Genomic DNA, 18,457 nt, shown 5'->3' on the forward strand with positions numbered 1-18,457 from the left:
GGCTAAAATGCCTTGATGCAGAGCATTTTACAAGGGTATCCTGTTTTTTTTATGTAACATTTTCATTTGATAATAGTAACTACAGCTGTCACATACATGTGGTGGAGCAAAAAGTAACTTCTACAGAGGAGCAAAAAGATCACAAACTGGCATGGTTCATGAACGGCCCAGGACATGAAGGTTAAAAACAACAACATCACTGGTACTACAGAGCACCAGTGACATCAAGGAAATGAATCCTGTTCAATATTGATTCAGAAATGTCTGCTGAGTCTCCTGAGCTCATCCTCAACACTCCATTAACAAAAATGGAGCAGGACACATGGACCTCAAACATGACTTGTTTTCAAAACTGACAATTTGACCTTATACCTTACATAACTCCCTGAGAAACGTTTTGAGGTTTAAGTATATAATAAGCACATCAAAGGCCCAGTCCTTTTTTAATGCATCACTGCAGAACTCTCCAGATCTTTCCCCATCTCCTCAGACCTCTGCACATGCCATCTCTCTCTCTCCAGAGACGTTACAAAAAAGACTGCGTCACTGTGAGCTGACACAAATCGAGTCGCTCCAGTCTCTCGGTCGGAGATTCCCACACAGCACGTGACGGCGTCGTGTGGTGTCGTCAGCGGCTCTCGACCCAGTTGTTCAGTCCAGCGCCGGAGGAGGAGGAGGGAGCGTTAATGTCGACAGCTACCAGGAGAAAACACTTTAAAGGTACGGGTGCTGCGGTTCGGCGGTGACATTCACAGCGTGTGAGAGTGGTTCGTTAGCAGAGAGGAACGTCTTGTCGTCGTAACTGCAGTTTTGTTGGGGTTCCGGAGCGCGGCGTTCTTTGGCTAGCAACGGTCTGCCTGTCGCCGACAGTCGCTCGGCGTCAGCAAAGATAGCGGGCGGCAGTTGAACAAAGCAGATAACCGTTAGCTCGTGTCGACACGCAAATAATGCTCAAATAAGATAAATGCGGCTTTAAAGGGCAGCCGAAGGCTTATGACTGTAAACGTGGGGGCGCTGCGGGTGGTCATCCTCCTAAAATCATAACTTATTTAACGGGATTCATCACGCCGAGCGGGGATATCGAGATATATCCACTAGTTTTGAATACATTTCGTTGTTTTTGCGACACTGGCGGTCTTGCTAGGTGCAGGCTAATGTTAGGTAAATTGATGTAATATATGAACGCAGTGTCGCATTTATCTGCGCTGCTGAGGCCTAGACGGAGGCTCGCCCGCAGCAGGTGCACCATGAAAACGAGGCTCTCTGTTTATACTGTTTCGGTTTGCAGTCGTGCGTCTGCTCTAAATAGATGTCTTACCATCCGTTTGGCACAGATTGCTGTTTTCGTTTACTCTCCTTTGCATTTTCGATATGTTTAAGAGACTGTTATTTACATGTAGTTAAAGTATGTCGCTCTTTTCTGCTGTAAATGCTTCATATTTTAACCAGCAAATATTGACAGCATTGTATTTCTAGTCAGCCCAACATTCCCAGCTTCTCAAATGGGAGGATTTTCTGCTCTTTCCTTTAATTGTAAACTTAATCTCTATTATAATAAAAGTTTTTGACAAAATAGTGCCAGTCTTACGTCACTGTATGCTGGTACTTGATCATGTCAGTTATTCTGTTAATCTAAAAAAGCATTATTTTGAAAATAATTGTTAATTGGAGCTCTAGACATTTGCCTATACAGCACAACACAGCTGTCTATACTTCATACTGTATTTATACATGAATGTTTATTATGCTAATAAAAGTAAAATCAATACATTATTTATCAGTTACTAAATGGGCAATTATGTTGTTCATCTATTGATCATTTAAGTAATTTTTTTAAAAAATAAAGAATGCTGAATATTACTAGTTCCTGCTTCTCCAATGTGAGGATTTTCCACTTTTCTCTGATTAATATCATTGTTATTGAGTGTCTTTGGGTTTTGGACTGTTGGTCTGACACTACAAGATATTTAAAGACATGATCGTGGACAGTTTCTATCACACATTTCTTATTAATTGATTGATGATTCATTTACTTAATTGAGCATAGTAATGCACTCACTTATTTGTAATGGAAATAGTGATTAGTGGCAGCCCTGCTTTAATTTATGTTCTAAGTTTTACAGAAAATCAATTGAGAAACTGATGTTGATTAAATAGCGAGACCTGATGGTTGATTGGAGAACATTGACGCTGTATCACACATATAATGTAGGTATGTGTTGTTGCTATCAACATATGCAAGGCTTTCGTCTAAAAAATCCACACACATCCAGATATACGTTGCCTCCCTTTATCATAAACTGCCCTTTGCTCTTCACAGCCCAGCGCCTATGTTGACCTTATCAGCTCTCCTATACATTGTTTTTTATCATTAGGTTCACAGTGTTTAAAGTTTTGAAGAATTAATTTAGTCTGGTTGTCCTGATTTGACTGAAGCTACAGGAAATTACCTGACCATGATGTTCATCAGCTCAGACAAACAGCCTGTCTGTTGTCTCCTTACAGCTTGTTAGCAGGACATGCATGAGGCCATGCAGAGCAACTTAGTTTTCTCTCCTTATGATACACTTTTACATGACTTCCTGTGCTTAAATGGTGACAGCGTCCTGATTTCTTGAGCAAAGGACTGTGAATGATCATTGGTTTGATTAATGCTGAGGGTTGCAGTGAAACTCTTGTGGATAATCATTTCGTAGACGTTGGCGGATGTTTCTGTTGTTCTGTCACCATCTGGCTGTGAAAGAGACTTAGATTGAGTCAAGGATTACTGAATTCCGACTGCAGTCATACAATAACTGCAGTATCCCGCAAAAAGCATTTATGCACCTGATTCTGTTTTCCTGTTGATGGAGTTTTGGAGAGGTGGGGTATTTAACAGTTTGGATAAGTCCTTTCTGCATACACACTTGAGTCCTTGTTGGTAACATTTGGATTTTGGGAGGATCAGTGGGCTTATATTGACTAGAGTAATGAATCTAAGCCTTTTTGCCAACACCGCCTTCTGAAGCTGGCGACTGCTTACACATTGTAAGGAGTAAATTGTCGAATTCAGCTCTAAGCTAGTGTTAAATTAGTTGTGCTTTGTTAAAGCTATGCCTGTTCTATGGCAGTGTGTTGCTACCACCTGGACTATTTAGATAACAAGATGCCTTCAGTTTGCCTTCGTGTCTTGTTTTTCTTTAACAAAAAAAGTGTTTATATGGTTATAATGTTTGACATATTGCTGTGATAATGAGAAACATGAAAAGGATTTTAAGCTTTTATTTATTATATATTTTAGCTATACGTTTACATTCTGTTATAATGAGAAAGATAGTGCACGCGCAAGAAAACACACATTTTTTAATTTTAATTTTAGCACCAATATCTGTCCTATTATGAAGAAATATTAAGATTTCTTTCACAGTGGCAGCAGTGTGTTGCTACATGATGCTAACCTACCTAAAGTGCAGCCATCTGTCACAGGTCGAGGTGTCTGCAGGTTTGACATAGCCAGAGCTGCTGCTGACATGGCATGCTACGATGTCAATATCTTGCCAGACTGCTGCATTGGTTGGCAGATAGGCTGCCAGTGGCACAGTAAAGGATTTATCTGCCAGGTGGTCCAAGTGACAATTTCATAATAGAACTCAAACTGTTATTGTGCACTTCTGAGTGCTTTGAGGAGTTTGATTAATATTCAGCTTGTTCTTTTGTTGGTGTGTGAAACAACCATTGGAACATTTATTACCACCCACATATTGCAACACTGCTATCACGTAGCTAGGTCACTCATCCTGTGGCATTTTACTTCTCAAGATATCACTCACTGTAGTCTTAGGTGTTGGTTTGCACTAGGGCTGCACAGTTAATCAAAATATTATCTAAACCGTACTGTTAAAAAAAATGCATTATTCACTTTGCAGAAGCTGTGGTTTTGGCGCTACAGTGAAGTACTGTAGTGCATCAGATGCCCGGGCATATGAAACTTGTTCTCTAAATGTATGAAAACATTGCTATCGACCCCAACAAATGTCACATCATCATGCTTTTGATAGTTTATTAAATGAAAATGAAACTTGTGATGATTCCCACTAATCATGAATCATATCACAATCATAATGTCTGTCAAAATAGTCATGCATCCCTTTTAAAAAGTATTGTTCAATAGTTGTATGACTCATACTTTAGTGTGTGTGACGTATTTTTATTTAATTTGAGTTATCCTTTTAAATAGCACTACTTCTACAACAACAAATTTTGGCGCCACATTTTAGCACATGGACCTCTGTGTAGGCCCCACTGCTTTGTGTGTCTGTTCCTGTTTTGTCTCTGTTTTTCCTGGTGTCGCTCAGGCATGCACATAGCATGTTGTATATGGGTATTGTGCAAGCCTAATTGTGTTAACGTGGCTCTCTGGCCAACCCAATGAATCCCCCCCCTTTAACCTAATTCCCCCAGCGATTGCTATCAGCAGAGGCCAGAGATGGTGGCACTGTTATCCATAGCGTTGGGGCGTCTCTCCTAAGAGGATTTGAAATCTCCCACGTAATGCTTGTAAAGCTGCCCGATTCAAACTGACTCACCACTTTATGAAAAAAACGGTGATACTGACTGTATTCAGTTTCACCCCTGACAGACATGGAGGTGAAACTGTTGCAGTTTTTGAATTGACCATGTGTACTTGTGAGATAAGTGGCTGGAGATAAGGGTACTCCCATATCTTTTAATGTCTTTTACTGAAGTGCCTTAACCTTTTTTTTCCATTCTTTCTTATGAAAGTGTTCTTTGACCAAGGTTTTAATTGTTTGTATTTTGATTTATCTACACTTTTTGACTTGGATCAAATACCCATTTTTCACTAATTTGCTGATGTTGCTGTCTACCAGTCTGCATCAGTAACAGCACTACACCCCCTGCTGGCAGACAATTACACATTTGAGCATAGAGGCCTCCTGTAACATTATTACTGCCTGTATATTGATGGAGGCACACACAACCATTTATTTCAATAAACATCAATTTTCATTGAACTCATTCACTATAATACATACATTTGTTGTCAAAGGCAGATCCATCTCTGCTGAACTAGTGGCTGTGACTATGTGCATTTTTAACATCAGTGTCCCATTCTCTTGGCTGCATAATCTTTTATGGAAGTCATCCATTATAAACGAATGCAAAGCTATCAACAGACCAGTTCAAATGAATTCAGTGCTGAAAAACTGTCAGTGTTAAGATCATCTTTTGCTTTTGTTAAAATTTTGACATATGAATAAAGATTCAAATTGGGGATAATTAATTTATTGTTGATTGAATTTCTTAAACATCAGGCTTTAATGGTATAATCATACCATGATATTATTCTACAGATTTCTGTCTTCCAAACAAATGATTCTGAAGATGCCCTAAATAGCTCTTTAAATTGCTCTAAACACAATGAGTTATTGATGTTTTTTGAAGAGTTTGCCCCCATGTGATGGATAACTAGTGTATGACAGTAGAGCTTAAATGATTTACAGAAAAATAACCTGCAACTATTTTGATCATCAGTATGTATTTGAGTTAAAAACATTTAATGAATAATTCCCTTATTCCCTTTTTAAAACTTATTTACTGAGACTTACTTACTGCTTTCCTTTGTTGTGCATTAATACAGGATATCTTTGAGATTTGGATTGTTGGTTGGGAAAAAAATAATGTTTTCAGCCTTGTTGCCAAGCATGGAAAGAAAATACTTTCCCAAGTTACAAACTTAAATGCTTTACATGGTCATTGGACAGGGAGGGTATCACATGCTCTGACTGTGAGCTTCACATGATTAGTTAAAGACTCTTGGGTTACTCCAATGCATCTCCATGTTTGTTTAGTCTACAGAAGTCCTTTATTTGACACAAGCAAACAAAACCTTTGTTTGGTTGCAGACATATTGAGCAGTCTGTTTGTCATGTCAGATCAAGACAGTAGACTCTATCAATATTGATTATGATACAGATTTTTCAAGTAATTCAGAGAAACTGCTGTACTGTCTTTACTGCCCCCACCCCTTACACACCCATTGTTGTGTAGAGAGCTGGAGGGATTTGGCCCCTCTGATAAGTGTTATAATCTGTTTTGAACTTAATGGAGACTGTCAGTTTGAAGCAGAGCCAGCACATGTTTCTCTGCAGTCTCTCACTGCACTGTCCTGGTGATGGACAGAAGGGGGATCATGAGGACACACATTGGAGTCTTGATGTGTTTGCCAGGGAGAATAGAGCAGTGTTGCATAACGCTCACCGTTAATTCAGTGTGGCCTGGAAAGAAGGGATGGATGGAGGGCGTATTAGAACGTTCAATAGATTTGTACTTTCTAATCTGCTACTGAATGTGTATTTTTGTATGTCTGTGTATTCCTTTGATTTGTTGAGTGTGTGTGAAGGAAACAGACAAGAACTGAGAGTGTTTGCTTGTGTTCGCATATGTAAACGCTCACAGGTCTATGCACCACTGTAAAGTCTGTCTGCCGTCTGCTCAGGCTCTTTTTTATTTTTTTTTAAGTCAGCAATTAGGGGAATGGCTTTGGCTCCCATCCTGCTCAGCACAAGTTTTCCTCTGGGGATCCTAGGCCTTTTTCATGAAACCTGCACAGCACATATGAACTCACTAATCAACCCTGTAAATCTGAGCTTACTTGCAGAGCGATCCTTGTTCTCACGTTTTACATGCTTCATTAGTGCTGTAGAGTGCAATATATAAAGGACACTTGTTGACCTTGTGTAGGAGGGGCCCAGTGGGGGCAGGGACCTGCAGTAATGGCCAATATGACAGGTGTCTTCCTCAAGCAAATCAGATTAGTAATACATTTAGTTACCAAGTCACCACCTGTGTCCATGGTAACACAGTCAGCACTTGGGAAGATGGACAGTAATTGCTGTCTTTTCATTCCTCACGCACCATCTATCACTGCTTCATGTTCTCTGCTGGCTGTAGTCCATAAAGCCAGTATGTGGTATTGACAGTTTTCATCACAGATCCATTAGACCCCTGGTTGAACCTTGTTATTGGGAAAGTTGTACAACACCACAGTTCAGGGGTTGATTCAATTCTGCCACCAAAAGTCCCCTACCACCATTACCACCTCCACCTGCCTGACAGATAACTCGATTGTTATGTAGGCCTGTCACAATAATCAGTTAATCGTACAATATATGAAAATGAGCTCGATAATTTTGCCGGCCTCAATAATTGCCATTTGCATGCTTGTTTGCTTTCCTCATATCTTTCACGTGAACCCTCTTGTCAGTCACTCTTTGTCTCTGTGTGGGGAGGCGGGACCCTGTCCCTGACATAACACAGAGTGCAGCATGAGAGCCCCATGAGGAGTAGCAAGCCAGAGGTAACACTAGTTGAGATTTGATGGAATAAAAACAAAGATAGAATTGATTTCAAAGCCAAACGCGACAGCTGCTGTGTGGGAGCACTTCGGATTCAAACCGAATGGTGAACCACTTGACCTAGACGAGCCGGTATATCGCATTTGTTGTAACAGTAGCAACTATAAGTGGCAATACAACAAACATGCATCTGCACCTAAAGTATAATCATCTGATGCAGTTTTCCCAGCTGGGAAAAAAACTACAACTAAATCAGAATCTGATTCTGATTCTGATTCTGATCTCTGTTTTCCTGACAGTCCACAATCATTGGGGCGTTTAGTCATCAAACAAAAGACAAACAGGACAGTGCAAAATGGTGCGCACTCACAGACAATGTAGTTCGCTACATCGCTAAAGAGATGCAGCCCTTTAATACCATCGAAAAGCCGGCATTTCGACAAATGCTGCAAACATTTGATAGCCAGTACAAATTGCCTGGGAGAACATAAGTGTCACAAATGGCAATTCCAGAACTGTACAGCGTGAAAGATATCAAACTAAAGGGTTATGGTTATTGTTTTTGGTTGTGTGTAATTCAAGTGCAAGTTTTGCGGGGACTGAGAGTCCTTTTTATTTGTAGTTGTTCAGTTTGTTTATTTTGGATATGTAAAATGTCTTCTTCACACTTCAATTCCAATGTTGAATATTCTTTAGAGATAAAAGTTTAGTGATTTTTGAAAGGGTGTACTTGCATTATTTTGCCATTATGATTATATTAGTTGAAAAATGGTCTCAAATCGACAATATTATTGTTTATTGTAATAATTTGTGGGACAATTTATCATCCAGCATAATTTGTTATCGTGACAGGCCTATTGTTATGTGATTCACAATTAGTGGAAATGCTCAATTTTTATTTTCACCGGAAAAAGCTATTACAATTATTATAATGTGGAGTCTGTACCAACTAAACACATTTTCACACAATTTAGATAGTAGACTTGGTAGGTCAGAGCAACCATAATGCCGGTTTGTCACACGCGTTGCCTTCAAAGATAGCAGCTTGCAGGAGTTGGATATTGTAGTTGGACATATTGCGATTTTTAATTATGTCACATTTTACACTGGAACGCTGAGTGTGGGTATTTGTTTTTACTATTTTCTGACAGTTATTACACAAAATGATGAAATGAGAAATTTTAGAAAATAATCATCAGATTAATTGATAGTGATAGCTGAGGTGGTTTAATATCTACCTTAATGCACATTATTATTATTATTATTATTATTATTATTATTATTATTATGACACATTTAGTGTTCAGCCCCTTGTACCTCTTTCAGCTCACTCCCTGAATCTGCAGTGTTATAGACAGGATTTCCTCTAGCAGCCAATGCTGGTGAGATGTGTTTTCAGATGTTCCTAGAAAGTCAGCCGTAACAGATAAATGCCCCTCCCCTAGCCGTCTCCCCCAGAGCAGTGTGACTCAATTCTCACTCTCTAACCCGTAGCCTATTTTCTGACATTGGAGCTTTTGCTTTTAATGCTTTTCAGTGAAATACCACACAATGAGTGTAAACTCATTAACAACTTCTTCTCTTCTTGTTGATCATTTCCTCTCTGCATAAGTAGCCTAACTTTACTTTTTTATATTTGGATATCATTTTTTTCAGCTGTTGTATTATGGTCATGTGGATATATTGTCTACATCATTTTTACATCACTTAATATCACATGCTTCTGCTTCATGTATATAGTTAACATAGCCAGATAAGATAACCACCTTTGCAGTATCATTTAGGCTTAGTGAAGCCAGACACCACAGACAGACAGACTAAACTTAAACCAGACTTGCTGCGTGTAACAGGCCCCAGGCCTCCCCACTAAGTATCCCTACTGGCAACTTCACTTTTGTTGTGGTTATTTATGATGAAAATATACTTTGCAATATACTTTTATCTACTACTTTGATATAAAAAATTACAAAGAGGCTTTAATCTTTATTGCAGGTTTGGGGCAAATTTCTTTATTTAAAATCAACACATTAATTTTATCAACTCTATTTTTTCATCATCATGATCTCACAATTACCAACCAAATTGCCATTACTGACCTATAAAGACATTCAGATCTCAGCGTGAAACTCCTTTTTGTTGTTTTCTTCTCTCTGATCCTCTGGTTGCACATCTCCCTGATCCATTTCTGCCTCGCCTTCAAAGCCTTGATTACAGCAAGAAGCTTTTCATGCCCTGTAGCCTCTGTGTATTCCCAGGCAGGTGTTGCAGCAGTCTTTGTCGTAGAAAAAGCCTGTGGGGTTTCCTCTGTTTTTCTCTTGTTCCCCAGCAGCCTGCATTTCTAAGACTGCCCTTTTTTTCCTCCTAAAAGCCTTGTAAGCCATTGAACATTTTGCTCCTCCATGTCCATTTTTTTTTCGCTTCTTTAACCTATCAAATTGTAATAGAGTGAATCAAACGCATATTTTAGCAGAATCAAAATAAATCCATAAAAGGTAGGTAAAACAGTGCTTAATTTCGCCGGAATTAATTTTTTGAAACAAAAAGGCAATGTGCTGTAGCTCTGCTTCGTATCTCTGGCCTCTCTTTCTGCTGCATTGTTTGATTGCCTGTCAGCTTTTTAATCAGGCAGATGCGGCATTTGTGTCTCTGCCAGTTTGGCCTAGATAGTGTGCTGTCATTACTTTTCCTTTGCTTTCCTCTGGGACATTTGAGATGGAATAAAGATGACAAAATTGTGGGAATAGTCATTGTGTGAACACAAGATTTAGATTTAAATTTCCTTATCTGTTTAATGTATGTTTGTGTTTGGGCTATATACAGATGCAGTCCTAATACTACTTCTATTTTTCTTATAGATTGTTAGCAGTGAAGTGAGCCTTCCCCCTCACCATGTCCCAGGACAAGAGTGGATACCCAATTATGGGTGAGACCAACCCATTACATAACAACGTCTATGGACCACCTCAGCCAGGGTTCGGCATGCCCCCTCCCAACTATAGCCAAGCCCCAGGGGGACCGTACCCACCAGCAGCTGGCTATGGACAGCCAGGCTTCCCACAGGCAGGTCCCGGGTTTGCCCCTGGTCCCTACCCTCAAATGCCTTACCCTCAGATGCCCTACCCACAAGGACCCTACCCTCAGGGTCCTTACCAGCAAGGACCCGGACAGCCAGGCTTTCCTGGTGACCCTACAGGTGAGTGTTTGAAGTTTTGTGGCATTTCCGAAAAGATTTTTACCTTTCTAGGCCACCTTATTCCTATGAAAGTGAGCAAAATAATGCAATTTGAATTGCTTTCATAGGGATAATGTGAATTTGTGTTCATTTATTACTTTTCCAAACTTTTCATTTCTTCTTTGCTTCATAAAGCTGTGTCAGTTTTCAATGTGAAATTGGATGGGTTTCACTTTAGACCAGACTGGACACGGACAACTGGGCAATCAATGAGATGATCAATATTACGATCAGAGTGTGCTGAAAACACCACAGACATGTTTCCATTTGTTAAGCCTAGTTTTATACCATCTGTTTTTTTAACTGCCATACTGTTGTTGTTGTTCAGCAGTACCTGCTGGCAGCCCTGGTTACCATGGTGATGGGCCTCCATCTTACTATGACAATGAAGAGTTCACCAACTCTGGCTTTGAGGACAAGAACATCCGACAAGCCTTCATCAGAAAAGTAGGTCCTTTACAGTGGGAAATAGATTGAATCAGTCTGTTAAAGAAGCAGATAGAGAATGTAATGTGTGTATTCATCATTTGATCATTGTCATTTGAAATACCACGTAAACATCATTTTTACCTAAAAACAGCCTAATTCCTCTTTCCCACCAGGTCTTCATGGTTCTCACAGTGCAGCTGATGGTCACGTTCTCCTTCGTTGCTGTCTTCACCTTCGTCGGTGAGGCCAAGGACTTTGTGCGAAAAAATCCATGGACATACTATGTGTCCTATGCAGTCTTCTTTGTGTCTCTGATCGTCCTCAGCTGCTGTGGAGACTTCCGCCGCAAGCACCCCTGGAACTTGGTCGCACTTGTAAGAACTTGGCATAATACCAAATCATATAGAAGAATGGATTACTCATTGTAAAAGTGTGTTTTTTATGATAAATGTAGAGAATCATACCTTATGACATGTACATGCTGTGGAATCATATCAATGTACAATGACACAAAACACAAAAATATGCACAACAATCTGAAAGGAAAGCTATAGCTGTCTACTGAGAGCCCAATGTAATCAGAATATGAATATGAAATCTAATAGGTGCTTCATCAAATAACAATATGTCATTTAAAGACCACAAAGTACATAGGTATTTATGAACCATTAAGTTATTTTGTGTTATTTTAACCCTCCACTATATGTACTTTGCTAGGTAATTATCTTGAATGTGTGGAATGCTACAGCTCCTAACCCGTATTCTCCCCACATTTACTTCTCTGTTTCAAAATGAATGTAATTAAGTATATGAACGTTTCTGCAAGTTGTGCTTGATGACCTGTCAGACATAAAAAGCCTCAGGCTGTTGGATGGATGCTTTTTATATTTCTGTAGAGTGAATGAAGGACAAGAAGAGAGGAGAAAGAAGTGAGGGAGAAACTGAGTAGGCAGTGGTGGAAATAGAAACATAAAGAAATTGAATAAGGTGCAACTGATGTAACAGTCAGGTGATAGAGATACTTGTGGGCTAAAAATTCTGAAAAGGCAGAATATAAAGAATATATTATAAACTGACATTCACCTATGTCTATTTAGAGCAATGGAATCAAGTCTGACTGGGATCTTGATTAAACGGAGACTATACAATAACTGTATTAATAAATAGTGTTCTCACACTGTTGAAGGCAGTCATGTTTGTAGACCCAGCAGTAACATTTTAATGTACAATTACTTAAATTGAGAAACTGCATTAATTCATTATGTAATTTTAAAAAATGCACTACTTTTCATCTGTTTATCAAACTGTTAATTCATGCATGTGATTTGTCAAACAAATTAATTTGATCTAAAACAAAGAAGATGTAGAGTGTTTGAAGTTGAAACTACAGCCCTGAAGTCAGGCATGAAGCCTGGACTGTAGTTGGAAGACTTTCCTTGTGAATCAGCTGTAGGAAATATTGACATTGCCTTATTTAACCAACTAAACACATTTCTGGGTAATTTTACCTGCACTTGTCAATTGGCAGTGGTAAATAGATTGAACAACAGTGCAAATATAAAAAGGCTTATTCCAAAGCAGATATTTTGACATTCCACAGCTGGAGAAGTGCAGGTGTAAATAATTAAATTAATGATGGCCCAATTCCATTGAGCTGATTCGCTTTCAGAGTGCTGATGGTGCATGCTTGCTCACTGTCACACTCTCATGACTCACTGGGACAGTAAATAGAGCAGAGCCATCATCGTTTATGCTGTTAGTCTGACTTATAGGAAAGGAACTGGTTTTACTGTCTGCTGTGAAAAAAGCCTATGTTGTAGAGTGATTCAAGTTGGTAATTGTTCAGTATTTTCATGTGAAATAAGGCAAATCAAAACCTTTCATTGATAGCTGTTTGCTTGTGGATGGAATCCTTTAATTGACCTGAACTGCAGGTGCAGAAGAAGTCCATTTAACAGGTTGCCAATACATGTTTTTCTATGCGCTAGTAATACAGTCCATATCAATAAATGTGTGTCAGTAGTTTTATATTTGCCACACTAGTTGACAAGATGTATGTAAACATGAGCTACATATACCCTGGCACTCCCATTCCTAGGTCGCAAGTTGTACGCATATACATTTTAAGATTCGTAAGCTCTAAAAACTTTTAAAACTGTTTTGTTTTTGGGTTTTTTTCGATGCGGCTAAGACACATCCTTCAAAGGGGTGCTTTAAAATTGTCACCTGAATCTACAACTTGTAAACTGTGTTCATTTGGTTGTGTGTTTTCCTTGTCTTGCAGTCCATCCTGACCCTGAGTCTCTCCTACATGGTGGGTATGATCGCCAGCTTCTATGACACGGAGACCGTCATCATGGCTGTGGGCATCACCGCAGTGGTCTGCTTCACTGTCGTCCTCTTCTCACTACAGGTCAGCACACACAAACAGCTGTTTGAATAAATATTTTTAAATGTCTACAAGCAGACAGACAAACACGATCCCTCTGGTTATTTTAGGTGTTAGGGAGGCTAATGTGAGAATTTCCTCTGGTTTATTTTTTTCTGAGTAAAGTGTGCAACTGGGTCATTCCCACTCACTGCCCACTGAAAGCACATTGTTGCACAAACATATCACTTAGAATGATAGCTATTCGTTAAAGCTTAATAACCAAAAAGAATATCTGTGTGTCTTATGGCTGCATTTAAAGTGGTGGGCCAGCTCATATTTTCCAACCACTTGCCTTTCCTTCTTCACCACAGAGCAAGTATGACTTCACTTCCTGTCGGGGCGTGCTGTTTGTGTGCCTGATCGTGCTGTTGCTCTTCTCCTTCCTCTGCATCTTCATCCGTCACAAGATCCTGCACATCGTCTACGCCTCATTGGGGGCCCTGCTCTTCACCTGCGTAAGTTTCACACTCATAGTTTCCTTGAGAATTAATGATAATGCCAGTGGCTTTTCTTGTCTTTGCTATTTTTGTGCTGAAAAGTTCAGATTTAGTGCAACAGTAATGGTCACTTTGATGTCATCGCTCTTAATTAGTTACCAGCTGGGTAATTTGATATTTGTAGGGTGATGGCAGTCACCACCATTGGCATACAGACAGTGTTCTACCTTCCAGTGAACTTTATTCTGCTCAATAAGAGATAATTACATCTGCAGAACATGAAAAAGTGAAGCACAAACCAGTTATGAAAAGATGCTTAGTAAGAGGAAAGTGGGGCAGTAACTTTGTTATAAAGATCTGAATATAAAATCATGCACCATGAGAAACAAACTCAACCAAAACAGCTGCTAAAACACTATGAACCTTTTATTATATAGAAGGTAGAACTGGTGTTTAGGGCCAGAATATTCACTAAGGGAAGAGAGAGCGATGTGATAGGACTTCTCTGGAGCCAGGTTCAGTTGTTTTGACAGAAAAACTTTTTCAAGATGAGCATATGCAACTTAGTTTTCATCATAAAAATTCAGCTTTAGATGCATCTATGATGAATGTGTATTATTGCCTTAGTTCATAACAGTATTATGGATATATTCGGTGGACGTTACAATCTAAAACAGAGGTTTCAAACTCAAATTATCTCTGGGCCACTGCTGGTATTGTGTTCCTGTATACTTACTGTGGACTCAACGTATAGAAATCTCTTGAAATGACTAATGCTATCTTTTTTTCTTTTCTTTCTTTGCAGTTTTTGGCTGTGGACACTCAGCTTCTCCTGGGCAACAAGAAGCTGGCCCTGAGTCCAGAGGAGTACATTTTTGCCGCCCTCAACCTCTACACTGACATCATCAACATTTTCCTCTACATCCTGGCTATTGTGGGACGCTCCCGCGAATAAGGCTGCACCTCAAAGACAACAGGAGGGAGATAGAGAATGCCTCCCTTTATTGTGAAATGTTGCTAACATGACCTTTCCACTCCTTTTTATTTCTTCATCACAATTGTTTCCTTCTCTTATCACACATAGGGTTGTTTATTTATTTTAAACAGGTGGTCGGGCTGTGGAGCAGATGCAGCCCATCATAAAATGCAGCTACTAAGAGGAACACTATTTAACAAGTCATGTCATTAATGACAGAACCTAACAATCTGTCTTTCCCTCAATTTTGACCACTCTACTTGCTGTAACTGTCCACTGCTTCTGCCAACACAGATGGCAACATTATGTCTTCATTACCTATCGCCCATCCTCCAGTTTGGCTCGGCACATGCAGTACAATACATGTTACCCTGTGGGTGCTTGGCACTCAGCCTTGCCGTGCTGCAGAGATTAAACAGAAGAAGAGTCGGGAAGATACTAGTAGTGCTTGATATTGATGTAAACCAGCTTTGCCTGAAGAGAAGAAGATGCTAGAAATACTCACCAATTTGTTTGTTAAACGTATCCTTCCCTCTCAACCAGCTGGTGTAAAGTAACTGCATGGCAACAGTGAAAACACAAATAAAGATGTAATATGATTCTTCAGAACCTCCAGAGGAACACACACCTCTAGCTTGCTTCTAACAGCTGTAAATAATTAAGTGTATTACTGTATATGATGCCAATGTCGCACCTGCCCCCTGAAAGGCATGCTCAAGTGATAATGGATGTGTTGCTTTTTGGGAAAAATATGCTCTGATATCAGAACTTTGCTTACCCAGTACAGTAACTTCAATATTTTAATGGAAAAAGAATGAAGGTCAGTGTTGGATGTATATGACAAACATGAACATATATCAATACATTTAAGCTATATATTCTTACGGAATATCTTTTCAAAAGGAAGAAACCTTTTGTTCTGAAATTATTTATATGATTCCAAAGCTGAGATGTCCCCTCACCCTCTTCCTTACCTTTTTTTCCTTTACTGTCCTCAGTTATTTCCTCTCACCTGGTCAAAAACGTGACGTGAACATTTACAGTAGTGCTGTAATTTTATTTTCTCATAACAAATGTGAAACGATGTTGATTAATTGGGATTTCTGACCACTTTTATACCAAGCGTTTGGATTAAATAACACCGGCCTTGAAGGAAATGGTACTTTTAATTTATTTTGATTGAGCTTGGTGTAGATAACGGGATTGCTTTGAGGTGGCATATAAGCTGGTGTTGTGCAAAACAAATCGTAGACTGTTTGGAAATTTACAATTGAATTTAATTGTGTAACCGTAAAATACTGATTACACTCTAGCTTAACAAGGTGAGACAGGCAGAAGGATTTAACAAACACTGGATGGAGGCCAAAACACTCCTCGTGAACACACAACTTGAATAGCATATTTAACATAAAGATAAAGATTTTTTTATTGTGTAACTTCTGTTCTGATTTTTCACCTTTTGCATGACCCTGTACGTCAATTGCATGTGCTGATGATGCACACTGTTCAGGTATTCCTGTTCTGGAGAGACACAGTGTTGTTTGGCAGCCCTGTTGGACTTTCTTTTCTTTCTTTTTTTTTTGTTTAAACTCTTGTGTTTGTATCTAACGTGTATGTGTATATAGAACCCCATAGTGGTTTGATGTGTATAGATAAAAGTACTTTGGGGGCTTTGTAGGTCTGTTTGCATTGTATATTTGCATTCCTCTACACTGCTGTTCGCTTTTCATTAAAACTAATACGATGTAAAGGTGTCCAACTTTGTGTGTTCATTTTTGTTTCAACTGCTTGACAGGAAACTGCACTTAAGATGGAGAGAGTGACACGTCCCCAGCCCCTGTGAAGACATTTTTCTCAAAAAAAAAAACTGCACTCATGTTTAATGTTTGTTGGCCAGTGAGTGACAAGTTGTAGTGCAAAATTGCAAATTGTTATAATTTATTGTGAGGAGAAAACCTTTAGTAAAACTGCGGTGATATGGTTCATTTGGGGTTTAACCTTGTGATTGTGCCCTGGGTGGAAGTGGTGTGAACTGTTCATCATCACAGTGACACATCAGGAGCGTCTGTCAGTCTGTTGAGCCAATGAAAGCTCAACTACATCACTTGCGTATAGAGGCAGAGGGGGCTCAGCTCCCATAAGAGGAGATCTGAGCTCCAGTGAGAGCAGTGAAATAAGACATCAGATCAGCGGGGGTCATTAATACGTCAGCAACAACCATCATTGTAACCACAAATACTACATTTTTTAATGATATTAGTTTTAATCATGTTAATGATACAAATAAGCTGAAAGAAATGTTTACGAAATAACCAAATCTGACCATCACATTATAATTATTAGATACATTTTGATTCTTAATTTCATAATTTTGATGACTGATCTCATGATTTTGACTTTTTAATCTCATAATGTGACTTTCTATTTTATAATTTTAACCTTTTTTTGAATCTCATAATGTGACTTTCTATTTTATAATTTTAACCTTTTTTTGAATCTCATAATGTGACTCTTTATCATATAATTTGACTTTGTGTCTTAAACACATCTCCAGACGTGTTTTAATCTCTCAGGTGTAACAACAGCTCATTGAAAACAGTCGCTATGATTAATTGTGAGGGGAAAACCTGACACCTGGCGGACACTTGACACCATCACAGGCCTATGGCCAGGCGGAAGGCTTCTAAGATAACATACAATGGAAGCGAATTTATCTTAACAAAGCGACCATGATGTCAGTTCCAGTCAGTAAATATATCTATACACACGTTCTACATTGCGTTTCCAAATGTAAAAGTGGACATTTGAAATATGATTTGGTAAGTTGCTTAATGCTGTGCTATGTGATGTAACATAAGGTCAAAGGTCAGAATGACATAGATAAAGTTTAATCATTTTAGAGGTAATTTTGAGGTGAGTTATCTCCACATTGCTGCAGTGAAAGAGTAAGACATCAGGAAGACGATGGAATGATAATGAAGAACTGACCTATTAAGAAATGAGTTTGGTGAAAGGTCAAAGTCAGGCTAACATAGATTTTTTAACTTGGTTTTGACCATACAGTCAAAATTAAAGAAATTAAAGTACAATATTTCCAGATTTCATGCATGATAGGGGATAATATTTAGGGGTTTGACCACATCAACTATCAAAAAACATACACACAAAAAAAAGAAAAAAAATAAATTAAATAAAAGTCCACCCATATAAAGCCCCCTTAAAAACATGAGAAACGAACAGACTCCATACAGAGAGGAGAGGGTGTTTTCTTGTGAAATTTCAGCATACAGGTACAGTGGAAATAACTGGGTTTAATACCATTAAGGAGAAAATCAGAGTAAACAGTTACTAGGATGTGTCTGATGAACGATCGGTAAAATAAAACTTACACCTGATTAAACAACGTTCAATCTTCCTAAAGAACACATATCAGCAAAAGCAGGTAAGCCATATGTATCTTTTAGGACCAGCTCTAGGTCCATGCTTACCATATTTTACACTATTCTAGTTCAGGCGCAACAATAATCAGAAGTGGCTAACTTACTGCAGTCCCAAACCATCATTAGCCTTACATCCTCATTGTTTTCAAAATATTTC

The 18,457-nt window shown here is 38.9% G+C and overlaps 1 protein-coding gene across 2 annotated transcripts; it reads left to right on the plus strand.

Moving 5' to 3' along the window:
* The first annotated feature begins 485 nt into the window (after positions 1–485).
* grinaa (glutamate receptor, ionotropic, N-methyl D-aspartate-associated protein 1a (glutamate binding)) lies at positions 486–16,614 on the plus strand. Of its 2 annotated transcripts, none has more exons than XM_037092722.1 (7): positions 486–720; positions 10,211–10,548; positions 10,916–11,034; positions 11,190–11,390; positions 13,301–13,429; positions 13,759–13,902; positions 14,690–16,614. In XM_037092722.1, the coding sequence occupies exons 2-7, from the start codon at positions 10,245–10,247 to the stop codon at positions 14,837–14,839; spliced, it is 1,047 nt and encodes a 348-aa protein (XP_036948617.1). In that variant the 5' UTR covers positions 486–720; positions 10,211–10,244; the 3' UTR covers positions 14,840–16,614. The 2 variants fall into 2 exon arrangements, with proteins under 2 accessions (XP_036948617.1, XP_036948618.1); XM_037092723.1 differs by having other exon boundaries at positions 10,919–11,034.
* Positions 16,615–18,457: the final 1,843 nt, after the last annotated feature.

The sequence above is a fragment of the Acanthopagrus latus genome, chromosome 3, assembly GCF_904848185.1.
Source record: "Acanthopagrus latus isolate v.2019 chromosome 3, fAcaLat1.1, whole genome shotgun sequence".
NCBI classification, from domain to species: domain Eukaryota; kingdom Metazoa; phylum Chordata; class Actinopteri; order Spariformes; family Sparidae; genus Acanthopagrus; species Acanthopagrus latus.